The sequence below is a fragment of the Muscardinus avellanarius genome (genome assembly GCF_963383645.1).
Source record: "Muscardinus avellanarius genome assembly, chromosome: 9".
NCBI classification, from domain to species: domain Eukaryota; kingdom Metazoa; phylum Chordata; class Mammalia; order Rodentia; family Gliridae; genus Muscardinus; species Muscardinus avellanarius.
In genome coordinates, this window is record NC_137795.1 from 50,156,048 (window position 1) to 50,183,741 (window position 27,694).

Below are 27,694 nucleotides of genomic sequence, written 5' to 3' on the forward strand. Positions count from 1 at the left end.
ACATATGATCCTTCACATTTTATGACTGATAATATCACTTAGCATAATGATCTCTCAGAGAAAAAATAATGGGAGAAATAAAAAAGTTTCTAGAATTAAGTGAAAACAAAGATACAATATGCCACTATCTATGGGACACTCTGAAAGTTTAAAGGGGAAAACAGAAATTCACCAAATAAACAAACTAATGACATACCTCGTGGACCTCAAAAAACCAGGAACAGTCTAATCCCAAAGCCAGTGAAAGGCAGGAGATAATTAGATTCATAGCAGAACTCAATGAAATAACAAAACAACCCAACAACAACAAAACTACAAAAGATCAACAAACCAAAAGCTGGTTCTTTGAAAAGATTAACATTTCTTCCCTAAAATCTATTTATATAAATTAAGTTTTGCTTCCCTGATTGAGACATATAATGGGGTTAAACAATTTAAAGGAGAGAGAAAAAAAAGAATTCTTAGAAAAATGCATGTATTTTGCCAAGGTTTCTATATTTCCTCCGGAGTTTTGCTATTGCTGGGCACCAGGAGTCGCTGCTGAGCCATGAACTTGGCATTGCGTTGGCATTTTTGAGGGTTCTGATTTAAAGCAGAGTCAGATGCAGAGCTCCTCATTCTCATTTTAGCCTAAGGCTTAGTTTCTTTCTATACCTATGGGGAAAACATGATGTCTAACCTGCTTGAAACTGATTGCTCCCCACTCTGGCTTCTGCTACCAGAGCATGGGTATGGTGGGGCCAGTTCCCATCAAAAAGTATGTTCATTATATTGCTTCTAGATATCACTTTGTATTGTGGTGAGAGGACTATATTTTCTGGAAGCTGAAGTTCTTAATTCAAATTTGAACCTTAGAGTCTTGTAAATGAATGAACTCTTCAGGGTTGATATTTGGACAAGAAAAAATACTGTCATTGATGTTTTAAAGAAACAATATGATTATTGGGGACTTAGTATCTTGTTCCTAGTATAATATAATTGTTTATAATCTTATATAATTTCTTTTGTTAGCTATGGTCATGTGGTAGATTATGTCCTATCTTAAAAGTGAAAAGTAGAAGGTACTCTGTCTTCAGAAATGAAGTTGTCATGTAGTGGCCACCTGTATGCCAGACAAGCAGTGGACCCAAAGGAGTGAAGAGCAGAGATTGTTGCTCAAACAGCACACTTACCAATTTTCCTCACTTCTTCTAAACCTTCTAAAATAAGAAGAGGGATTATCAATGGTAAAATGTTTGCATCTAAAAAGTCTTTTTCAATGTAATAATATATGTACATCACGCAAAATCCTAAAGTACAAACAAGAAATACAGTGCAAAGAGGGTTTCCTTGCTGCTGCTGCTGCTTAGTTCTCCAGAAATCCAGCCAGGAAAGACGATTGTTGTTTCTGGTCCTTCTCATATTTTTCTATGCACATTGAGTACTAAAGTTTAGTAGGTGGTTTTGAGTTTTATAATGCTCCAGAAGTAGTTTCTAAGTCCTAAAAAAACGTCATTGTAAATTCTTATTAATATATGAAAATATGAGGGAAAAGTACTTGGAAACTGTAGTATATATAATATATATACATACATATATACACATTTGTGTTTTTGAGATGCTAACAAATATTTCACTTATTATTATCATTTTTTTGGGTGGTACTGAGGTTCCTGGAAACCCTTCTACCTCCGGGTTACACTCCCAGACCTATTTAATTTTTTTATTTGAAAACAGGGTCTCTTAAGCCAGTGCGGTTGGCTTTGAACCTGCACAATCCTCCTGTCTCCGCCTCCCAAGAGCGGGGATTACAAGTGTGCGCCACCACACCTGGCTTCCTTTATTATTTGATACCCAAAAGGAAACATAAGTGTAGGATTAGAGAAAGTTAGTGAAATGGTTACTATGTTTCTGATTTTTGAAATGCTATATCAATTGAGGAAGCAGAAATCCCTAATACTGGAAAGAAATTATTTTTATCATTTATAAGAAAATTGGATAATCTACTTTGGGGCTAGCCAGGGAAATGTGGATTACTAAGAAAACATCAAAATTATATTTTATCCATATTTAAAACCCACAATCAGCTACAAATCATGTGGAACACTAAAGAACAATATGAAAGATTATGAAAATAGAAAATCCAATCTTCCATGAGTGGAAGACGATAAGAAAAAGTATTTCTGGAGATATAAAAAAAGCTAAATTGAAAAGAATCACTAGAAAAGATTTATAGAGGAAATGATTTTTCATTAATGGGAAGAGAAGAGCTGCCTTAATATATTTCCTTCCTGGAACCATATTTAATTTTTATCACTTTAATAAAAGTAGACTGAAATAATGGCCATCCTACTCCTCACACCTCTAAAACTGTATGTGCTTTGTAATTTTTATAATGTAATGAATTCTAAAGATGTTTATCATACAAGAACGAGTTTCTCAAATCCTCAACAAACTTTGGGGTGAGAGAAATTGACATAATGAAAATATTCAAAGACCACAGCGAGATATGAAATAAAACACAGGATGTACATATATGAGACGACTTGCTTTCAAAATTCTGAGAGCAAAGTCAGGAGAACAGTATTCTAGGACACGACACATGATGCTGCCTTCTGAAGTTTTAGAGATGGAAGAGAGAAGGAAGACTTACTTCATCTTCATCTTGATTATTCGACTGCCATTTTTCTTTTTTTGTGTGTGTGGTACTGGGGATGGAACCCAGGGGCATTCTACCTCAAAGCTACACCCCCAACCCTATTGTTTATTCTTTTATTTTAAAACAGGGTCTCACTGAGTTGCAAAGGGCCTCACTAAGTAGCTGAGGCTGGCTTCAAATCTGCACAATACTCCTGTCTCAGCCTCCCAAGTACTGGGATTACAAGCATGCGCCACCACGCCTGGCTTCGACCGCTATTTTTTAGGATCAAATTGAGCCAAAGTATTTTTTTTTAAATGAGAGTAAGAAATCAATTAGTAGAAAAAAAGGGAGGATGCTATTCCTCACAGTGGAGCCACACAGAGGAGTTGGTGTTCCGAGAGGCCTTTGCAGACTTTTCTTCCCTCTCCATAGGAAGGTGGCCTTCACCCTGAAATAACTGGAGCCATTTTTGGTTACTGTGTGTGTGGTGTGGAGAGGAGACCCAGGGCCTCGGCGGCCTCAGGCACACTAGGCAAGCACTGAGAGCCACTCAGACAATGACATGGGTGCGTGTTATGCTAAGAACCATAATCACTCCTCTGGGGAGAAATATGGCATAAGAAATGCTGAGAGATCTGTGGAAATCAGACTGAGGGACACAGATGATTATGACTCATGAAAAGCTGAGACCAAGAAATCCTGAGACCCTGAAGCCACACCTGCAACTCCACCAGCTGGGAGCTTTCTCTACCACGCGGGATGCCTGAGTCTGAGATGTGCTGGTCTTTCTTTCTTTGGGTCTCTCAAGCTCTATCAAATCTCTCTCACATATATAAAATTATAGAAAACCCTCTGAAAAGTAGGAAACACTTTGAAAAGGAGGCTGAGTACAAACCTTTGAAAATGCTGAATCTATCTGAGGCCTGAAGAGATTCCCAGAAAGGATGCAGGCTCAGTCTGACTGCAGTGAGTCTGGCTTGGTTTTCCACGGCACTCCCGAACCCCCTCACCAGTTGCTGTTTTTGTGATATTTACAATTACCACTAGAGTGCCTAACCACAGACTCAGAAGTGGCCACCTCTTCTTTTTGTGATCTAGATACTCAGTATTGCCTTAGGGAGTTTTAACTTTCAAGTAATCCTTTTAAGAAAAGATGGAATAGCCCATGTTTATAAATGGAATGTCTAATTTTAGAAGATTAGTTTCACATAGTCCTAGAGTTTTCTCCATCTAATGGGGACATAAAACTCAGGATAGCATTTGGAAACCAGGTCATAAAATTAATGAACCCTCTTTGAAAAAAAAAAGGATGAAGATCTGGGTGGATACATAGATCGCAGTCTCTGTGAACTCACATAAAAATAGGCAGGGAAGAGGCGAGGGGGTGGCTTCAGAGTGGATCATTGTTCCCAGGAAAACAGGGAGATTCACGACGATGGACATAATTCTTCTGAGAGTGACAGGGTCTCATTCACCAGGGCAGGACTGCTGGTGCATGCAGCCAGCCTGCCAAGCACACAGGACCTGGACGCGGGGCCCGGATGGTGAACTGAGATCATCGCCGGGGACACTCGGGCATCACATAAGGGACACTCTGTTTGCTCTCTGGGAGAGGCAGTTCATTCGCACTAATTGTGGGCTAGGGGGCTTGGAGAAGGCGGCTCTGTGTACACATACTGTATTCCCTTTGTTGGCGAAGGTAGCTCTCACGGGCCCTGTTCCTCTGCGCAGTGTGTGTGTGTGTGTGTGTGTGTGTGTGTGTGTGCGCGCGCGTGTGTTTTAACAGAGAAATTTAGCTGCTTTTAAAATGAATCCACATTTCTAATTCTTTGCAATAGGCTTATTAACAGCTGATGAGGGGAGGCTTCAAGATAATAGTGAATTACTTTCCAGAAAAGTTTACCAGATAACTCATGAAATAAAAGAAATCTAAAGAAAGCTTAACCCAATTACTATGGATTACGGGAGTTGGCATCTCTGAAGAAGAGTACAGTCTTTGAAAAACAATCTGCCTACTTATGTATTTATTATCCATTTGGGGTATTTTTGAAGTTAGAGAGATTGGATGATTCTCATTCTATAAGTATACATCTTAAAATACACTGTGGCATATACTTTTCTTTAGTTGTACAACTTTCAAAAGAATCCAGGCTCAAATTTAAACAACACTATGCAATGAAGACACTTAATAGTATAACATAAGCATGAAAAAATCAAACATTGATACAGTACAACCTTAACATTCTCCAGAAGTTAGTTATAATTGATAAAAATATGAAGTTACTAAGTTCTTGAAACATTTTAAAGAAACCTGCTAATCACTAAGATATGTATATAGAAAAGTCGAAGTAGTCCTTGTCCTGATAATTCTTACATTACCTAGAGAAGGGATGTGTGCCACACATTCACATGTTGGAAAGTTACCTACACATTCCAGGCTAAATAATGTCTTCCAAATAAATGAACAAATTAAGTTCTATGCAGCAATTTGGAGAACATCAGTTTCAACTTTTAATCATAAGAGTCAATTCCTAGGAAATATAAAAGTGTAATTAAACTTTAATAAAGGAAGAAAATATGCAAAGGTGTCCTGATTGGACAGGTGAACATGTTTCCAGTGTGGAACATGTAAAAGAAGAGAAAGCTTACATAGAGAAGAAATGGGACCTGAAGTGAACAGAGATGTTCTGGTCAAATGTGGGGGGTTGCCCTGAATTGTTTTCCAAGGAGTAGAAACCAGTGGACACAGAAAGAAATTCATTCAAGTTCTGAGAAGGATAGTAGCATGGCTGAGCATTGGTTCAAGAATCTTTGCTTGGTGAGGCGCAAAAGGTAATTCCATAGGAAGGGGCTGGAGGCCCCAGATTAGCTAAGAAACTGTGGTCTATCAATTAGTAGATACGCACTGCTCTAGGATGGGGCAGTGGCATTTGGAAGGAAAGGAAGAATGTCAAGGGTCCAATGATCCCTTGTGCCTAATAACAACTATCCAGCATGGGGGAAAGGAGACCAAAGATAACTGTGATATGTCTGGGTGAAAAGAAGAATTAGAAAAGTCACAGAAAGGACTTTGTGAGTGGGTTTGCTTGTTCATTTTGAGGGGAAGAGTTGAAGTGAATGTGTTGCATGGATGTTGCCTTAGCATGGAGCTGTTCAGGGACAATAGGAATGTGGCCCAGAAACATGGTGAAGCAGGTAGATCTAGGCTACGGCTAAATCCCTCAGGTCTGCAACCATGGGGCTGGATGTCAAATCGAACAAGATAAACAGAAAGATGAAGATGTATAAATATAGGCAAGGTTAACGACAGGGAAGGTCTCCTAGGGATATGAATGGCAAACATCAGTTTAAGGAGAGAAACTTTAGGATGATGTAAGGTTAGATCATCTCTGCAAGCATGGGATCTAACACCACTGCCTTAAGCTCAGTGAAAGAAATATGGAACGCAACATAGATTACATGTACTGGCTGCAGAATTGTGAATTACCTTATGCAGGGCTGCAGTCTCTTTGTCTCCGCATGGTTAAGAGCACAGGGAAATGTGCTGGAGGACAAGTTCAGGGAGTACCAGGTTCATATCTCAAATCTTCCACTAAATGAACTCTTACCTTAGTTAAGCACCTTAGAGCTAAGTTTTAGTATGTCATTCATAAAATAATGATTATATTATTATGGGATTAGGGATAATATATGTACTATATGCCTGGCCTTTCTATGTATTTATTAAAGGACAGTTGTAATTATTCATTTTTATTTTTGTAATTTTTATTATTGACAAGAACAGAAATATATTTATAAGAATAGAATTATATTGATTTCTGTTACCAAAGCAATATATGACAAAATATCAATGTTTTGATCTAAGACTATGAAAAATCATTATTCTGCAGTTTTCTTAGGTGCTATCAGTTAAATCCATGTCTGGTATAAATCTGAACAAAGGAGGGAACCCTACACAAAATGAATATTCTCATGTCTTATGTACATTTCTAATGATACATTTTTAAGTTTATACTCTACTTCAAAGTAGGAAAGATGAAAATAGGGAACATATATAAATAGAAGAATTCTTTAAAACCTTTATTCATTTAGACCAAATAGTGCATTTTGATAAAGTATATAAGAAGGCAAAGATTGGTAGATTCGATGTTTATATACATATACAATATAATAAAAAAGTAAATTTTTTATACCTACAAAGAGAAATAAGTTCACCTGTATATTATTTTCAGATATAAAAGCAATAAAAAGTTTTGATAAATAGAAATTTATGACAACCACTTTTAAAGATAAATCGGTAAAATAGTGGTAATGTGTGCATAATAATTGAGAAAAATATGTTTATACTTGTACTTGGTTATTTAAAACTTAAGAGAGGATAGCAGCCAGAAACGTCTCTGGACCCAGACTCACTATACCTCAGTTCCAGTTACCGAGCAAATTATTTATTTGTTTTGTTTTGTTTTGCAGTACTAGGGATGGAACCCAGGGGCATTCTACCTCCAAGCTACACTCCCAGCTCTATTTTTTATTCTTTATTTTGAAACTGAGTGTCACTGAGTTGCAAAGGGCCTCACTAAGTAGCTGAGGCTGTCCTTGAACCGTGATCCTCCAGTCTCAGCCTCCCAAATGCTGGGATCACAAGTGTGCACCACCACACCTGGCTCTGAGCAAATTATTTAATTTGAGGATATCCTAATTTCTTCCTTCCTTCCTTTTTTTCTCCTTCCCTCTTTCATTTCTGCATTTAAAAAATAATAGTAGGAATTGAACCCAGAGGAATTCTGCCTCTGAGCTATAATCCCAGCCATGTTTTATTTTTTATTTTGAAACATAGTCTCACTAAATTTACTGAGGGTATGACTAGGCTGCTGAGGCTGGCCTCAGACCTGTGATCCTCCTGTCTCAGCCTCCTAAGTACTAGTATTACAGGTGTGTGCCACCATGCCCAGTTGAGAGTATTTCAGTTTCTTAATCAGTAAACTAGTACTTCATTAATATAACAGAATAATTAAGTTAACTAATACTTATAATGAGTCCAAGTATTTCTAGCACACAGTAATTTTTCAAATGGACATAATTATCTTATTATTGCCAACATTCTTCTGTAATGAAATAAAGTTATCTCAGTAAACTTTTCTCACTCTCCAAATATGTCTCACTGATTGTAATATTAATGTTCTGAATTAAGATCTGATGATAGTTATTATTATAGGCTGTTAGTCAACGTAAGATAGTATTCATTAAAATATAAGCAACAATTTCTCACTATTCTTTGAAATCTATAGCTGATGAGTGTGCATGGGAAAAAATATAAAAGCAACACAAAGACTGTGCTGGAAAAAATTCAATGACATTCACACAGTGAATTGTTGGGAAATGTAGAAGAGAGGAGGGAGGTCAAAGACATTTCTAAAGTCTCTATTGGATAAAGATATGGGTGTTGTAAAAAGATTTCTAATATGGCATACTAGACCAATTTTCTGGTGACTGCTCTCCCTATCTTAGAACATCAACAAAGACTTGCCTAATTTATTCAGCTCTCACAATCAAAAAGGAAAGGAAAGCTACTAGGCTCATGTGCCCAAACAGGCTACAAAGCTACTGTTGGTAGCATCTACTGACCATCCAGCTGTTTCCCACCCTCTTCATGCTGAGGAGTGCAGAGGCAGCCGTGTGGCTAGGGCTGGTCAAGCAGAGCTCAACTGTGTCCATTTTCTTTGGGGCCATCAAAAGTTTCATAGACATTAAGATACCCTATTTTCCTGTCAAAGACATCAATAGTAGAAAATAGTATTTTTTAGATTCAATGCCTTTCCCAATTAAGTAAGTTTCTAATTAAAGAATCTAGATTCTGGGAATGCTTTAATTTTGTTTGCCTAGCACAAGTTAAAAGAATATAAATGAACGATCTGGGTTTGGCCAAAGCCATACATTTTATATCATTTTACCTTTTTTAACCACAAGCTATTAACTAGCAAGAAATTCTCTAATTGTTCTCTAATCCCTTACTACTGTGTATTTTGTGGTTACTTCTTAACTCTGGTGGGTTGTTTTGCTTCTCAACATCAAAGTTCAATTAAGAAATATACTATTAGTTTAAACTAATTTTAGCTGCATCAGGAAAAACAAACATTTTGATGTAAATGCTTCCATATCAAAAGAAGAATTACATTATTTACTTTCAGTGAGTTTCTGCATTTGTATCTAGAAAGCAATAATTGCTATAGGCAAATGTACATTTTTACCTGAATATACTAAGGAAGGGGTGTCCTCTTGAGGAATCAATATAAAACCACCCTTAAAAGTTCTTCACCTTGATAGGTGCAGATTATATTTGGTCTCCTTATGTTCCCCTTATGTTAAATGAAGAATAATTTTTACAGGTATTTTTGAAAAAGTAAGATAAAAAGTAAGTTTATGAAGCTCTTTTTTGACAAAGATAATTGAGCACAAAAATTCAAATACTATGTCATAGGGAAGCAGTACAGTAAAAAAAAAAAAACATGGACATCAGAGCAATAGCAGGAAATATCTTACAAATAATATAATTCCAGGCATACATACTACATTTATTCAAGAGCTTTAACACAGCCCTTAAATTTTCATTATCCACTCATATGCCACTATAGAAAATGAGCCGGTGAAGCAAAAATTTGGAAAAGTACTGCAAGAGGCTAATAGAATGCCATAGTTTTTCTTTTTGTTTGCCCTGGTTATATTTAACTATTAAACATTATGAAAAACTATTTTTGGAGCCCTATTAGTAAGAAGCATAAGACACAAAAAAATCCATAGCAGTAATTCCAAGGATGGGTTTTGTTAATATGATTTAAAACATTTTAAAACTTTGTCCAATCATAATTATGACTTGTAAATACTAAAAGACTTTAACCATTCATTATGTTGTCATTATTACTGTATAAGTGAAACCAAAAATTAAGGAAGTTGAATGAATATGTCAATGTTAGAAAAAACTTTATGTAAGAATTAAGTCCTTTCTATCCAATACCATAATCTTCTTTTGCTAAAGATAATTATAATGTATTTACATTTGAACACACAGATATATGTATATATTTATATGTACATATACATACTCATATGGAAAACAGTTAACTGAGGAGCGTACAAAAAATTGCAAATGACCAACCTGGCGTTACTACTACTCCATTTCCATTGACCACAGGCCTCTCTTCCTCTTCCTCTTCGGGAGGCTCTATACTTGCTTTCTCCATGTTGCTTACTGATTTATTTCTCTTCCGTTTTCCTTCAGCACTTGGAGTGGCTCCTGGAAGTATCTGGTCTGTTACATTTAATAATAATGGTGCTGGTTCAGCTGGAGGCTTTGGGGTACCGTAGTAATTGTCTGCAAAGGATAACAAAACATTCCAGAGTTCAGTCTTTTTCCAACTGTGTGCATAATTCATAATCAATATCATATCAACACATTTTTATCCAATTTTATACATATATAAAGAGACACACATACATGCATATGGTTTATATCCTTTTATATAGATATCTATCGTTAGTGTTTCTACTGTATTGGAATGCTTATAGCTATAGATATATTTTCATTATCATCCTTTTGTGAAACCACAATATAGTCTTATGCATTATTTCCAAAAGGTACATTAGTAACTTCAAAATGATTCTATTTTTTATGATAAGACTTGAGTGTAAACTTTTAAAAAATTATGTTGAGTTTGTTTTGTATTTGTTTTTCAAATCTCACATTACTTTGGAAAGACACAGGGCCTTGTACTTTCCTCCAGCTGTTGAGGGGCATGGCTGCTTTCTCAGTGTGCACAGCATCCTGTCTAGAGCTGTATCTCCAGGCTCGGTTCGTGGATTCCATTCTGCTGACAGTGAGCCTCTGCTCTAGTCTTTCTTCAAACCAACACAGCTTTCCTTCCCACAGCTCTGTCATTTGAGCTACGGAAGCATTTGTTTCCCCCATCAGTGTGCGAGCCTCCTTTAAAAAGAAGCCTCGTTGTTATTTATCTTGGTAAGATAAATCTAGCACATAAATATAAGCAAAACATGCTTATTAAATGAAACATTTATATGTTTGAGGAAAGTCCATTTATTTAGAATATTCTAAAATAGGGATTGGTAAAGAGCATAGTTTTTCTCTTTTATCTCATCTTGTACTTTCAGCACCATATTTAAACCCATGTTGGTGTTTTCAGCTGCAGAATTTATGCATTCGTTTGCTCATTCATTAGTCTTTATTAGTATTGAGTATGCACCCAGGTGCTCCAGTATATGTTTGAGAAAAAACTGATCACTGTAAATGAGATCTTTGTCTTCCAAGGTGCTCGACAGTCTGGTGTGGAAAACCAAATCTGATACCAAATATATAAACATTATAATAAGATAAGATTAGACCCTGAAATCAAATAGACACAGAGGAGGAAGGAAGTGTACCTCATTCTCTACAGAGGTCCTCAATGGTATCTGGGAAAACAGTGTTCTCTTAAAGAAATTACCCTTGGGCATGGGATCTAGGCTTTTCTACAGAACTACAATTCAACTAAGTTACTTCAGCTTAATGAGGTTCAGTTTTTCTACTGATAAATGGGAACAGCTGTAAGTGTTATGATTACATCTATTCTGGTTTATAAAACAACCGAAACTCGCTCCACTTAGGTCAAACATGAGAGTGGTGTGTTGAAGACTGGGGATGATAGACACAAACAAAGGGCTCTATTCAGGACCCCAGTGCTATCCTTGCTGGCCTTGGTCTCTAAGAGCTCTAGTTGGTTCCTTTGCCTACAGATGCAGCCGTGGAAAAACTGCATTAGTAGAAATGAGGCCCCAGCTCCTCCTCAGCTGCTCTGATTGGCTCATTTGAAGGGGGAATTCCCAGGCAGGATTGTCATTAGCTGAGTATCAGTCACATGGGCATGGTTGTGAGCTGTCAAGAGAAGGGAAAATGCTGTTACTGATTTCAGGAAAGGGTGGTTGTTTATAATGGTTTGGAAATAGAATGATCCCCATAGCACTTACAAAGTAGCAATGTTAGAAGAAGGACTCTGTTGTAATCTCAGCAATGGATAAATCAGTTGTACTTGATGTATCTGGGTGGTGGCTGGAGAAGATAGGTCCCAGGGACAGAGGCCTTGGGGTTATATATGGTTCTTTCTTCCCTCACTTTCTCTGTTGATTCTGGCCTCCATGAAGTGAGGGGCAAAGTCTTGTGTTCTCCCACTCTCTACTTCCTCCACCATGTTCTGAGATCCTCAGTCCCCAACCTCACATGGACTGAATCCCAAATTCTCCAAGGAAAACTATGAGCAAATAAATCTTCCTTTTTCTAAGTTACATGGTCAGTCTTTGAAGCATAGCAGTAAGGATGCTGACGATGACAATGGAGCCCTACCTTCCACCCATTTTAGCTCTGGGGTCTCCCAAGATCGAAGGGGCCTTGAAATGGTGGCGCATGCTTATAATTCCAGAGCTTTGGAGGCTGAGACAGGAGGTTCTCACAGGTTCGAAGCCAGCCTCAGCTACTTAGTGAGGCTTTCAGCAACTTAGTGAGACCTTGTTCCAAATAAAGTATAAAATGGGTCTGGGAATGTAGCCCAGAGGCAGAAATACCCCTGGGTTCCACCCTTAGTACCACCGGAAAAAAAAAAAAATAGAAAGAAAGAGAGAGAGAGAGAAAGGGCCTTGGGATGCTGGAGAGCCATTCACGCCACTTGCCCTCCACTATGGCTTGTTATCAAGACAAAGTCAGAGTGCATGAGGAAGAGCTTAATACTCTAGAAAACTGCAGTGGTGTGAATGGCAGGGCATCCTCATGCTGGCAGGAAGTGAGCATGTATTCTGCAGGCTAGCCACACCACCAAGGCTCTTGCTCATTTTCATACATAGTCACAGTTCTAAGAGTGGTACGGGAAAACATTCTATTTTGCAATGTGACTCCTACTTGTGTAACATTGTTATTTCTTAGAGAAGTCTTCAAAGTGGATGGTATACATTTTCCTAACGATAATGAGTCAAATTTTATGTGTACTAGCCAAATTCTGAGCAAACAAAAATGGCTAGGTGTTCCCTAGAAGTGAGCGAACTGGCATCATATTTCAGCATTCATTTCAGGCTGGTAAAACTCTCGGCACACTGCTTTGCTTTCTATTGAATCTCAATACATATTTCTTATCTAATAAACATAATGCAAAATTAGCAAATAATCTTTGCATATCCCAGTGAGTGGTATAATTTAAAGTAGCATTCTAAGATCCTTAATGTCCTCAAATATATATAGCACTAAGGAAAAAGGATCATACTTCAGTATTTTTTCCTGTTTGTGTTTTAAGTTTTAATCTCTCTGAAATAACTTTTTACTGATTAGAATTAAGTGCATATCACAGGTTAAATACTAAATAAAAAATCCTTCTGACCTTATTAAATAATTATACCTATTGGTAAAATGTGATTATAAATTCTGTACCAATACTTTCTATAATTTTATTTATAAAATATATCAGATTAATTTTTGGATATACTACTGTATAGATCATTAGGTACAACATTAAGATTATCTTTGTTAGAAAAGATAGCAGTTTAAAAGAGTTATAGAGCTGGGCAGGGTGGTGCAAGCCTGTAATCCCAGTACTCGGAAGGCTAAAACAGGAGGAGCTCAGGTTTGAGGGCAGCCTCAGTAATGTAGTGAGACTCTCAACAATCTACCAAGACCTATTTCAAAATAAGAAATAAAACAGGGCCGGGTATATAGCTCAGAGGTAGAATTCTCCTAGATTCAATCCCCAGTACAAAAGAAAGAGAGAGAGAGAAAGAAGAGGAGGAGGAAGAAGAACAGAAATAATCCACACAGCCACTACACTTGAGAAATATAATTAATGGAGAATAAATTGTTATACCAAGCCAAGATTTTTTTATCCTATTGCATAAGAAACACCCTAGACCAAAAGTTGAAGAATCAGCCAATTAGTTAGGTAGGTGAACCATTAAAATAGTTCTCTAAGTGTATAAAAATCTTTGGACGAGCCGGGCGTGGTGGCGCACGCTTGTAATCCCTGCGCTTGGGAGGCAGAGACAGGAGGATCATGCAGGTTCGAAGCCAGCCGCGCTGGCTTAAGAGACCCTGTTTCCAAATAAAAATATAAAATAGGTCTGGGAGTGTAGTCCAGAGGTAGAAGGGTTTCCAGGAACCCCAGTACCACACACACACACAAAATCTTTGGATGAAAATAAAATGTGCCTTTTAGGAAGCATGCCTGCACATATTCAGAATAAATAAACACTAAACTGCTTTAAAATCTAATGTGGAAGTCAGACATGTTGGAACATGCTTGTAATCCCAGTACTTGGGAGGCTGAGACAGGAGGATCACGTCAGATGACAGTTGTGGCCTTATTAGTCTCAGCGCCCACTGTACTTATGGATTCTTTTTCTTCTGGCTGGAAAGTATTGGTAAAATCATAATTACTACTTTGCAAATGGTAATCCACGCCTCTGCTTAGAACCATGCAGGTCAAACACTGTACACCCCAGACCCCATCACAGCACCAGTGTTAGGGACTACCAGGTGTCAGGTTTGTTTATCCTTTTGATTTTTAACAGCTCACTTCCCAATTTCAACTTAATTTGTATTACACAAACCTCGGTACTTAAAAAAATTTCTTTTCACGTGTCAGATGACTCTTTCTCTGTGGTTAGGTGTGTGTTTGATAGGGAAGATATTACTTTAGAGAATGAGGATACAATGTGGAGAAAATAACCTTTTCCCTTAAGACACTAAAAATAACTGAAAAGTTTAAAAATACACATTGAGGGCCGGGCATGGTGGCACACGCTTGTAATCCCTGTACTTGGGAAGCAGAGACAGGAGGATCACAGGTTTTCAGACAGCATCAGTTACCTAGTGAGATCTTCTGAAATTTAGTTAGACCTTGTTTCAAAAATAAAGAATAAAAAATAGGGCTGGGTGCCGGGCGTGGTGGTGCACACTTGTAATCCCAGCATTTGGGAGGCTGAGACTAGAGGATCGCAGTTCGCAGACAGCCTCAGCTACTTAGTGAGCTCTCCGCAACTCAGTGAGACCCTGTTTCAAAATAAAGAATAAAAAAATTGGGCAGGGCATGTAGCTTGGAGGTCAAATGCCTCTGGGTTCATCCCCAGACCTGCAATTAAAAAAAAAAAAGAAAAAAGAAAAGAAAAGAAAGAGAAAAAGAAAATATAGGGCTGGGGGTATAGCTTGGAGGAAGAATGCCCCTGGTTCCAGCCCCGGTACTACAAAAATTGTATATGTATATGTATATGTATATGTATATGTATATGTATATGTATATGTATATGTAGTGGAAGCCAGGGGTGCATGCATGTCTATAATCCCTTACTTGGGAGGCTAAGACAGGAGAATTGCAGGTTCAAGGCCAGCCTCAGCAACTAAGTAAGACCCTATTTGAAAATAAACAATAGTATAGGGCTAGGGGTGTAGTTCAGAGGTAGAACATCGCTGGGTCAATCTCAGTACCACAAAATAAAACAAATAAAACATTATATAATTTGAAAATATTGTCCCACTAGGAATGAAGTGCCTCTATTCATATTGCCAAGATTTAGTGAATCTAAAAATATTAAAAACAATCAACCCCAACTTCCACGACAATGTGATGTGATGTTGCACAGCGTTGACAGCTGGATTCTGGTGAAATAAACCTGACTTTGAATCCCACACCCTAACCATTGTGCCCCCTCATCCTGCCTTCTCTCTATAGCCATAATTTGATTCAATTAAAATAGTAGTGTGGGCTGCAAAATGACTACAGTAGCAGAAGCAGCTACAAACTAGATTGCCTATAGCCCCAGCACTCAGGAGGCTGAGGCTGGAGGATATACTGATCCTCAAGTTCGAGACCAGCCTGGGAAATGTAGTGAGACCCTGTTTCAAAACAAGTAATCTTTTTGGTTGATTATTTTTTTAGTTGTAGAAAGACACTACAAAGCTGGGTATGGTGGTGCATTCTTATAATCCCAGGAACTTTGAGGCTGAGACAGGAGGATCATAGGTTCTTAGCCTACCTCAGCAATTTAGTAGAAACCGCAGCAATCTAGCAATACCTTGTTTCAAACTAAAAAAATCAAAAGGGCAGGAGTGTAGCTTGGGGGTAGAATGCCCCTGGGTTCAATATGTAGCACCCCAAACAAAACAAAACACACAAAAAACAAGCACAGCTACTTTTAATATTATTACCAGCATCACTGCCACGATTTACTGAATTAGACACTGAAATGGGCATTTTACATCTGTCTTCTAGTACCAAATGGGGATTAGAATGAACTCTTACCACACGGTGCAGCTATAAAGGTTAATGGTAATAATATGTGGCAGGCCCAGATGAGAATAGACGCTCAAGATGTGGTGACTACTTTAAAAATTACTGATGCATTATAACTTTACATCATGGTGAGATTCTGAGTGATAGGTTCATATAGGCACAGACCATCTCTTGATGGGTTTCCCTCTACAACCAATCTGGTTAAACCCCTCCCTCCTCTTATGAGCTAGTGAGACTGGAAGTGATACCTTCACATCAACATCATATTACTTGAATTGGTTCCTTCCTCAAGCTTCCTTTTTCCTCTCCTCAAGCTTCCCCCAATTCCCTTCCACTATTTAACCAGTCTCTCCTTCAATTTCATGAAGTATCTTTTCCTTCCTACTTTCTAAGCACCCATATATGAGAAGAAACATGTCCTTGAAGTAAATGGAAAGCCTGTAGCTGTTTGACTTAAGAACCTCATCTTGGTTCAAAACACCATTTTACCTCTTAAGAGAAATAAAAGTGTGTGGAACTTGCAGCCCGTCCAGAAGTCGTGCTAAAGCCACAGTCTATGAGAGCAGGCATATTCGTTTCAAAGGGTAAAGGCAATACTGCCACCAAATCATACAGCAAGAACATTTCAAGTGGTTTACTCCCCTCCAAAAATAAGGGTGTGCACACTTCAGGAAAGAAGTGGCAGTAAATAATCATTTTTAGATTTTCACTGGATGTATTTTATAAAGAGTGAATTATACCATAAAGACGATCGTGCAACTTCAACATTTCATTTACATCTTCTATAAAAAATTTCATTGATAACTTAACTGTAATGGCATTCTATTGTATAAATACAGAACAGCATAGTCAACTAAAAAAAGAGTGAACTATACAGTAGCAATTTCATAACTTTAATATCAAATTCTGCTCTGATCTCAAAGTGATATATAAATATTTCTACTTAATTCTATCATATTGGGATAATTTATAAACTTATCTTTTTGAATTTTTTATTGGTTCATTGTAATCATACTTATTAATGGGGTACAAGATGGTAGAGGACTACATGCATACATCACTTATTTAGTCCTTCTCCAATTCCCACCACATTCCCTCCTTCTTATGTTTTTATAATCAATGACTATAAAACTGACAATTATTTATTTGAGAAGCCAAATTTATTATTCAGCTAAATACTTATACATCAGTACTTCTTTCATAAAGATGAGGCTATGAGAGTTTGCAACAGGGGTAATGCACTTGCTTCTAATGTTCTAAAAAAGGAAAAGCTTTTAGAAATCTGAATGCAAAGACTAGTGCATAAATGCCAATCACTTACAGTCATTTATTGCAAAGGGAGTAGAGCTAAAACAGATGTCATTGTTATGAATTCAACCCAACTAAAGTTCTTGCAAAGTCTAACCCTAATTCACTTTCAAAGAGCCTATTGCTAGGCCATCTGAAAGAGATGAGAGTGGCTTGTCATGGACTCTACTTGAAGAACATCAAGCAATTACTCCTCTGCAAATAACCTTTTCACAAAAGTCTTATAATTTTTAAGTAATATTTTTCTCTCCCCCAGTTCTTTTCATATTGATTTTATCTGTGAGGCCAAAGAAGAAAAGGAAACTCTTTCAATGAATCTTAAGCTATTCCCTTTCTTGTATCCTTAGGTTTTTTTGAACAGTAACAAATGTCAAAAAAATATATATATTTTCTGAGCAGCGCCCTTCTTTTCACATTCTGACATGACAAGGGATAGGAAAGACACTGCAGAATGATTTTAGGAATGAGAGCTAATGTAAAAATGCTCACAGCAAGCATGATGCTTTGAAATATGTCTACTCATTTCCAAAGCCTGTTCTCTTTAAGAAAATCACAATCAAATGGTAAGTTACTAATTCATTTTTCTTTTTAAGTTTTATATTTAGATGCTGATTCTGTTGTTTTCATTCTCTGGATATATGATAACATGTGTACATTTTACATCAAATAATCATAGGTCATTTCACATGGCAGCCCATTAGAGATGGGATTCATAAGGGTATATGAATATTTTCATTCATATCTTGAAGGTATCTTAGATTAAGACGATTTTCTCCATTCCTACCCAGTATTCTCAGTGCTTTTATCATTTTTATTTTTTATTTTATTTTTGTATTATTTATATTATTTTATTTATCTTCTATTTAATTTATTTTGGTAATCAAGAAGAATCATTTTTGGATAACAGCTTAGAAGAAGAGACAAATGTGCATAGGAAATGTCAGGGAATGAGTACAGCACAGCTCATTGTCGGAATCCCCAGAGAATCGGAGAACATATCCTTGTTGTGTGATCTGTGGAGAGCAAAATCCAAGTGGTGGAAAACTGTATCAGTTTCCCCCCAGTTTTATAAATGGAGCAAGGAGTTTGATACTTGATCTCCGTAATGACACCTGCACTATTTGACATCAAATAGTTGAGACTCAGAGTTTTAGATCTAATCATAACTATTTTTTTAGAAAACCCACTAGATCATAAGTAAATAATAATTTTAGCTTACAACAGATATTTATATTTGTATTAATAGAAATTGATGTAAAATTAAAGAATCCCAAATTCCAACTTTAAGGCATGTGTAATATATTAAACAAAGAATAGTTCTCAGAAGAATGGGAATGAACCTACCATATTATCCAGGTACACCAATCTTGGGTATCTACCCAAAAGAACTGAAACCAACTATCAGAGTAAGGCATGCATATCTATGTTTATGTCTGTACAGTTTGTAATTATCAAGCTATATCAAGATGTGCATCAACAGATGATCTACACACAATAGAAATCTTCTCAACCATAAAAAGGAACAAAATTATGCCATTTTCAGGGAAATGAATGGAACTGGACAATATTATGCTAAGTGAGATTAGTCAGTCACAAAATATGAACGGTTGGATGTTCTCTCTCCTATGCAGAAGCTAGAGAGAAATTAGGGCACAGGAGAGACTCAGAGGAAAAACCTTAGTGGAGTGAAGGAGGAGACCTAACTGAGGAAGATGGGAGGGCAGAGGAAGACCTGAAGAAGAAAATATCTCAATGGACATGATATACATATATATACTTACCAAAGCCAATCACTGAGCTGAGCATGGGAAGAAGGAGGGGAGAGGAAATGGGGTGGGAATTGGGGGAGGGCTCAGTGAGTGCTGTGTGCACTTATGCCTCTATCACCCTGAACATCAACAAAATATATGATTATATAACTCACCAATAATAAGTAAATTAAAAAATGAACAAGGAGTAGTAATCGGTTCAACTAGTACCCAAACCCATGATAATTCATGCCAGGCATCGCAAAGATCATATTTGAATGCTTATATTTAGTAAAGTAAAATTTTTGTAAGTACCAGAATAAATATAACCCTGAAAATATTCTACTTTGCTAAAATTGCATTCTATAGCAGAAAAGACACAAATTTTCACTTTGGAATGCTTTTGTCAACTGATTTTTGAAGTTATTTTTGGGAGCAGCTCTGATGCTTAAATTTGGGCCTGGGGGAAAAATAAGATCCAACATATCATTTCCTCACCATATAATATGTAGTTAGCAGTAATCTCAAAAGATAAGGTCCTTTTCTGGAGAAAAATCATTCATCTCGCATTATGCCAGAAATAAAGTATTCAAAACAAATTTTTGTGACTGATACTTATATTGAACAATAAATGGCTAGATTTTTGACAACTCTATGTTGAGTATAACTTTAAAACATGCATAATCTTATAAAAATGTGAGCTTTGCTTTTTTACTTTTACATGTGGAATTTAATTATTCTGTAACAAACTCAAACTAAAAACTTCATTTCAAATTACATTAATGCTGGTTTCACAATAGTATGTCTCCAATATGCTGAATATTTTGAATTTTACTATATCACTTTATGCATCAGTACAAAATAGAAAGTCATATGGATTATTAAATTTCGCTGCCATCCTTTGAAACTTGTTAGTAGTAATTACTCAGTGGTCATTCTAACTAAATGTTCACTTAGGCATATTCGTCAATGTGGACAGGCACAGAAAAAATCTTGGCTAAATGAAATGGTCCACAGTCCGTCCAGGGTAGGTGGCTAATTCATTTAAAGGAAAATAAAAACTCTTTAGCCCTTGAGCATTATTAGAAAAGTTCAGAACAGTTCCTGTCTGCCAAATAATGTATGTAAAAACAATTATATGAGGAAATCCTTGAGAGAACAGAAAAAAGTCACAAGTGGTTTTCTAATGTCAAATATATGTTTGCTTTCAAAATAAGGCATCTTAATATTTATAATTGTAAAAACAAAGAATTTAAAAGCATAATTCACAAGCATATCAATTTAAAAGTATGTCAGATTCTACAGAGTAGCATTATCAAGTCAAAACAACACGAACCACTGGCTAACCCACATTTGTAATTTAAGTCTTCTAATTATCCACATTGAAAAAGTTGAAAGTGATTTTAATAGCATATTGCACTTTTCCCAATATATCTGAAAATATTACCATTGTAATACAGAAGAAAAATAAAGTTATTAGTGCAATCTCTTGGTTTTTTTCATATTAAGTCTTTGAAACCCAGTGTATAATTTATACTTACAGCACATTTAAATTTGGACAGGTCCTGTTTCACATGTTTAATACTGGAAATAGTGGCTATAATACTGGATGACACAGTCTTAGATAATCCCTCTCATCAAATATCATTTCAAGTTGCTGTATTATCAACAGAGTAATTGAATTTTCTCATAAAAAATGAAGTGAAAGCCTCTGTTTTAAAGTGACTAAGAAAACTGAATAAATACCAAAACACAATAACAATTTAGATGACACTGAGTCAACGGTATCTTTCTTGTTCAATTGTTTTGCTAGACTGTGTACCTGTAAAATATTATTAAGTATCTAATGGACATACATTTCCTAGCGATGTTCTTTTATCCCACTTCCTGATCATCCATTTTATCACTTTATCTTGTCTTGACTGGAGAAATTCACTTAACTTGAGAAATTCATTTGGCGATTAAATTTATTATCAAGATCTAGGATAGAAGGTGAAATGAATGAATGTTTCAAGTAAATAAGTATGGATTTATATTAGAACCCTGGTTTTGTTCAGTGTCGGGACTTCATAATTAGTCATAACTCACAGAGGAAGTTTTGACTCATGGCAACAGAGTGAAAATAGCAAAGTTTATATTGTCATCCTTTTCTGTCCTGAGTCATCAGAAACAGGTTCTCATTTGAGTATCTATAGTGTCCGGTACTCAGTTCTCCACACTCTCCTGTCATTAGCCTTTTCTTTCATACCTTATGCCACTAACAATGCAAGTATTCCTTTTCTTTTATATAGTATATGTGTCCCATTTCCAGTTTCCTTTGGGTCTTACTAAGTTACTCTAAATTACTGGGTTAACACTGATAAACTAATTTAAACTAAGTTGTAAATGACTAATCTTGGCTTAGGAGGTTTTACATAATGCTTGCATTTAAATACAGGATCTGACTAATCCAAAAGGTTAATCATGGAACTTAGAAAGTAACTAGTCAACTCAAGGTGGGGGGTATGTTTTTCAGAAGAGATTTTCATGCTCCTCAAATCACAGTGGAGGTGTAAGCCTGGGTGGTCAGGGAACCTGGTAGGGTAGATACAAAGATTCTACTCTCTTAGGAAACCCAAGTGCATATTTTTGGAAAATAGTATTGAGAAAAAAATAATCTCTATTCCAGTTAGTAATGAATTTAAAAGTCGACATTTCTGAGTAGAAATGCTTTGCATTTTCTATTAATACAATCACTAACTCTTTAAGATTTTTAAGTGCTTATGAGCTGATAATTAAAAGAAAGTCCCCACATGGCTGAGTAAATAAGAAAGCAGAAGTAGAATTCCAATGAATTTATAAATGGACATTTCTACGAAGGTTAGCAGATTCCTGTGATAGTCATCTTAATTAAATTTACTTCCTCAGAAATTGATAAAGGAAACGGAACCTTTCAAGGACAATATTATGTTTCTCACACAACATTTATGGCTGTCATATAACTTCCTTTTCTCAACTGTGCTATTAAGTGTGATACTAAAATATTACTGCAATATTAGGAGACCTCTAAGGCTTCCTTTTTGTCACTCTCTTGCAAGTACAATACCCAGGGAAATTTCTGATTAATCTTAACTTGATTGTTGGTTAATAACCAAAGAAATTTGCCAAATATCTAATCTCTAATCCTTGGCTGCTAATAAAAGTCTGAGAAGCAATAAAGAACTATATTTCTACTTGGAGAACTTGTTTGCTAGATTTCCCTAAGTCTGATTTTGTGAAAAGAGCCCTGTATTCTAATTGAGCTTCTACAGCTAACCTTCTTAATGACCTTGGATTAAACATCACATTCCTCTGAAGCTTAATTTCCTCATTTGTGAAATTACAGAATAGGGAACCATCTCTAGAGTACTTCTTATTCCAAAAAATTTGGAATGGAAAATTTTTAGGAATGTGATGGCGACAGGTTATATTCAATGCACCAATTTAAAAAAATTAAAAAAAGAAAGAGAAGATTCTGGCTAAAAATATCATATGAGATAGTCTTAAATTGATAATAAATAGAGAATAAATAGCAAACTGCAGGCAACAGTTTCAATGACTTTAAAGTATGGGCTCATTTGTTTCTCTGACATAAATGGGGAGGACTGTCATTTGTCTCTATCTTCACTCTTTTTGTGCATTCCCTTCTGGGAAAGTGATTGTGGTTTCAGACTTTTTCTATTTTTATTTCAAACCTTTCATTTGTACCCATCTCCGTTGGTGAATTAGAAAGTTCCCAAATATATCTCCCTTAGGAGATGAACTATGATTACTTTGTGGAAGGCCATATACAAAGCATTTCAAACTTATATATATTTCGGGCCACATGACATTTTAAAATGATCAGGTTTATTTTTACATTTTAGAGTCAACATTTTCATTATGATCTTCTTGTGATCTGTGAGATACTTACAAACATAAATCCTAAGTGTTAGAGTATGGATAAAGTTAGTAGCAATTTAGATGTAAGAAACACATTCGGCAGAAAAAAATGAGCAACCTGACAAGCTAAAAGAAATCAGTCTGTTTTGTTTTTAACTGAAGGATTTGTCTGCATGATGTTAGCAACTCTTGAATAATAGAAATATTTTTACTGACTCAATATACTTACTTTCTATGAAAATCAACCTCATGATAAAGAAAACTCTGTTAGAACTGGTAGTATTTTATAATCTAGATTATAAAACCAACCATTAAATCATTCCTGTATATTTTATTAAGGTACATTGCTCCTGTTTTCATACTATAGCTCTGTCTTTTGTCATCCTTCTTACTTTACGGTTATAGTGAGTTATGAGACAGGAATAAATACATATTATAAAAAATGTTAAATTGAACTGGGTGTGGTTGTGCATGCCTATAATTCCAGTATTTGGTTGGCTGAGACAGGAGGATCATAGGTTCAAGGACAGCTTCAGTAACTTAGTAAGGCCTTCTGCAACTTAGTGAGACCTTGTTTCAAAATAAAAAATGAGATAGGGTTGGGGAGTGTCACTCAGAGAGTAGAAAAAAAAAAGAAGAAGAAAAAAGAAAAGAGAAAAAATGTTATTAAATTGATGAAGAAGAGAACAGAGGAAGAAACATAGAAACGTGAGAGTCAGTTAAAATAAAGCCAGAAAAAATAGTGAAGAGAGAGAGAGAGAGAGAGACTGAGACTCCTTGTGAAGTTGTAGAGTCCAATGTGAATCTGACTTGACATATTAGCATCAAACTCTGTATATATGATTATCTGTGAGCACCTGGTACCTGGTACCTTAGATTATAGGTCCAGAAATTGCAGTAAACCAATATGGAAACCATTCCTTATGTCTGGCTTTTAAAGACTTAAAATGTAGCTGGTTTGAATTGAATGTGCTGTAAAAATGCACACACATTTTGAAGCTTAATACAAAAAAGCAACATATCCATAATCATTTTATACTGATTCTACTAAAACTAAAAAAAATTGTTTTGTAATATTTTAATTTCTAAACTTCTTCTAAAAAAAGACTAGATAACTACTCAATTACTGGTAACAGATGATGATATCTATAACTAATAGGAGTGAGAGACCATGAGGATGACAGTCAACCTAAGGTGTGAGACAGAAATGCATACTCCAGAGACAGGATGCTTGGTGATATAGGAGAGGGCTCAAGGGACACAAGGGAGCTTAGCCCCCCTCATGGGCTGAGGACAGCAATGACACTGAGTGAACAAAGAGGGAGAGTATCAGACATCCAGTCATTCTGTTCATTACTGAGCAAATACTTATCCAGAGCCTACTATTAGTCAGGCATGGGTGAACTCAACACACAGCAGGGAAAAAACCAGGCAGAGTCCTCTCTGAAACTCATCTTGTCCTGGGCGAGGTGGTTATCCACCAAATAATGACAAAAATACAAAATCACAAACCCCGAAAAGGTAAATGGTAGTGTCTTGCAAATCCCAAATGAGTTCAAGTTAACCTTAAAATAAAAATGTGAAATTAAGATTACACATCCAATTTCATCCCCTTTCATCTGAGACAAAATCTTTCTAGATCAATATAAATCTTTAGGAGGTCATGTGGCTTTCCGAATAATAAGAAATAAAAAAATATTCAGTGTTATTTTTGTGTGTGTGGGTCTGGGGATGGAACCCAGGGATATTCGACCTCTGAGCTATATTCCCTGCCCTATTTTTTATTTTTTATTTTTTATTTTGAAACCAGGTCTCACTGAGTAGCAGAGGGACTTACTAAGTAGCTGAGGCTGTCCATGAACCGTGATCCTCCAGTCTCAGCCTCCCGGATGCTGGGATAACAAGCGTGGGCCACCATGCCCGGCTTTTTCAGTGTTTTTTATTTATTGTCCCAAATACTTTTATTAATAGTCCCAAATACTTATTAATTATCCCAAATATTTCTCTAAAAGCCAACTGTGTGTGTGTAGTGGATTGAAATGGCGGGGGGGGGGGGGTTACCTCTAAGCTATATGCCCAGACTCATTTTATTTTTTATTTAGAAACAGGGTCTTACAAGTTGCTAAGGGTAGCTTTGAACCTGGTACCCTATTTTCTCAGCCTCCCAAGTACTGGGATTATAGTAACACATCTCCACTTCCGGCTATAAATAGCTAAATTTTATGGAAGTTGATTTTTGTGTGCCTTTATGTGAATTTGTTCTCCAAAATATTTAAATCAAATTGTATGTAAAGCTAAATGCAATGTTTCTGCTAACTAGTTAAATAAGTCCCTCACTTTTTCTTAAACTCAAGACTTTATCTATTCTGAAAATATGTCTAATATCTCACTAACCCAAGAAATACACAGGTCTTTATTATTTGTTTATTTATTTATTTAGGTTGTACTTGGGGTGGAACCCAGGGCCTTTCTACCTCCAGGCTACACTCCCAGACCCATTTTTTTTTTTTATACTTCATTTGGAAACAGGGTCTCACTCAGTTGCTGAGAGCCTCACTAAGTAGCTGAGGCTGGCTTCGAACCTGTGCGATCCTCCTGTCTCAGCCTCCCAAGCGCTGGGATTACAAGCATGCACCACCATGCCCAGCTACACAGGTCTTTAAAAACACTTTTATTGGTGCACTGTAGTTGTACATCATAGCGAGGCTTAAAAGCCATACAAACATTCAGGCACACGGGGCTTGGTGTGTTTCCTCTCCCTGCTCATCCCGCTCCCATCTCTCTGTAAATACATAGTGAGATCGGTAGTGACATCTTTATACATGGGCAGGGCATAATTCCAAATGTTTCTTTCTTCAGTTTTCCCTTTTTCACTCTACCTCTGTTACCTTCCACTATTCTACTGGTCATGCTCCTCAATTATCTAAAGTCCCTTTTTTTCCCTGTTTTCTATTTAGATATCATTGTTTAAACCAGCACAATTGACAATAGCCAAATTATGGAACCAACCTAGGTATCCATCGACAAATAAAGTTGTTTTTTGATGACATGAGTCTAGCTGAAGGTGGCTCTGATGGCCGCTTCAGCCTGAGATAGAAGAGGGAGTAAATTTTAGGACAGGATCAGGGGGCTGCAGGAGGGAAAAGGCAGAGGCGACACATCTGCAAAGCTGTGGAGGAATGGCAGTTACAAGGAGACCTATGAGAATATTGTATCTGGAGCCAGAACATGGGGGAGCCTTGAGGCTAGAAATCATAGAGTGCTTGGTAGGCTTTGGTAAAGATATATATCAGCTTCCCACAAGTAAAAGAAAGCGTGCAGGTTTTAAAAGGCATGCAGATTTTTTAAAAATTGGTACACTGTAATCACACATCATGATGAAGTTCAGAGAAATAAGAGACATACACACAAATGGCACTGGGTACGCTCCCCTTCCCCTGCCCCCTTCCCCTACCTGTGCACACCCTTTAGATTGGCACTGATAAATTTGTGTATGTACATCATGTCCACGGAAGTGTTTCATTCACTGTGTCTCCCTCCCTTAGATTCCATCACTCCACTAGGGTTTTTCCTCCTTTGTCTAGAGTCCCTCCTGGACCCCAATTTCTCCCTAACTTTCACACATTAGGGAAAACATCTGTCCTTTCACTTTTGGTACCTAAGTGATCTTAGCATAATATTCTCTAATTCTACCCATTTTCCTGCAAATGACATAATTTTGTTCTTGTTTATGGCTGAGTAGAATTCCATTGTGTGTATATTTTATAATTTTTTAATTTATTCATCTTCTGATGGACACGTAGGCAAATTTCATATTTTGTGCATTGTGCTGCTATAAATATGGATGTGTATGTGTTATTATGGTTGTCTACTTTCAATCCTTTTAGGTAGATATCCAGGAATGGTAAAGCTGGATCATAGGGTAGGTTCATTCCTATTCTAAGGAATATCCACACTGATTTCCAAAGTGGCTGCACTAGTTTGCAATCCCACCAATAATATATCAGAGTTTTTACTTCCCCACATCCTCACCAGCATTTATTGTCATTTATGTTTTTAATTACTGTCATTCAAATTGGGGTTAGGTAAAACCTCAATATAGTTTTTATTTGATCTCCCTGTTTTCTAATGATGCTGAACATTTTTCCACATATTTATTAGTCATTTATATTTCTTCTTTTGTTAAGTGTCTATTTAGTTCACTTGCCCATTATTGATTGGGCTATATGTTCTTTTAGTTGTACATTTCTTGAGTTCTTTGTATATTCCAGATAGTAGTTTTCTATTGGAGCAGTAGCTGGTCCAATCCTCTCCCATTCTGTTGGCTTTCTGTTAAGGTTCTTGATGGTGTTTTCTTTGCTACACAGAAGGTCTTTAATCCAATCCCACTTATTAATCCTCATTTTAAATTCTTGTGTCTTTGTGGTCTTATTGAGGAAGTTTCTATCATACCTATATGTTAGAAAGTTGGTTCTATGCCTTCTTCTCAAAATTGCAAAGTCTCTCATTTACTTTTAAGGTCTTTGATCCATCTTGAGTTGACTCTTGTGCAAGGTGAGAAGGTAGGATTTATTTCTACTTTTCTACAAATGGGTAACCAATTTTGGCAACAATATTTGTTTTAAAAAAGCTATATATTTTTCCAAGTATATATTTTTTGGCCCCTGTGTTAAAAATCAGTTGTTGGCTGTATGTATATGAATTCATTTTGAAATCTTCTATTCTGTTTCATTGGGCTGTGTCTGTTTTTGGGCCAGTGCCATGCTCTTTTCATTACTATGGTTCTGAGTATAGTTTGAAATCAGGTA

General features: G+C 36.5%; 1 protein-coding gene across 4 annotated transcripts in view; it reads right to left on the minus strand.

The window, feature by feature from the left end:
* The window catches only part of MAGI2 (membrane associated guanylate kinase, WW and PDZ domain containing 2), a gene marked incomplete at both ends in the record, with an annotated part of 1,509,512 nt that overhangs the window by 548,548 nt on the left and 933,270 nt on the right, over positions 1-27,694 (minus strand). For all 4 annotated transcript variants that reach the window (XM_080701938.1, XM_080701937.1, XM_080701939.1 and 1 more), the window contains one exon: positions 9,774-9,989. In XM_080701938.1, coding sequence (XP_080558064.1) covers positions 9,774-9,989 — 216 coding nt within the window. The remainder of the gene's footprint in view (positions 1-9,773; positions 9,990-27,694) is intronic.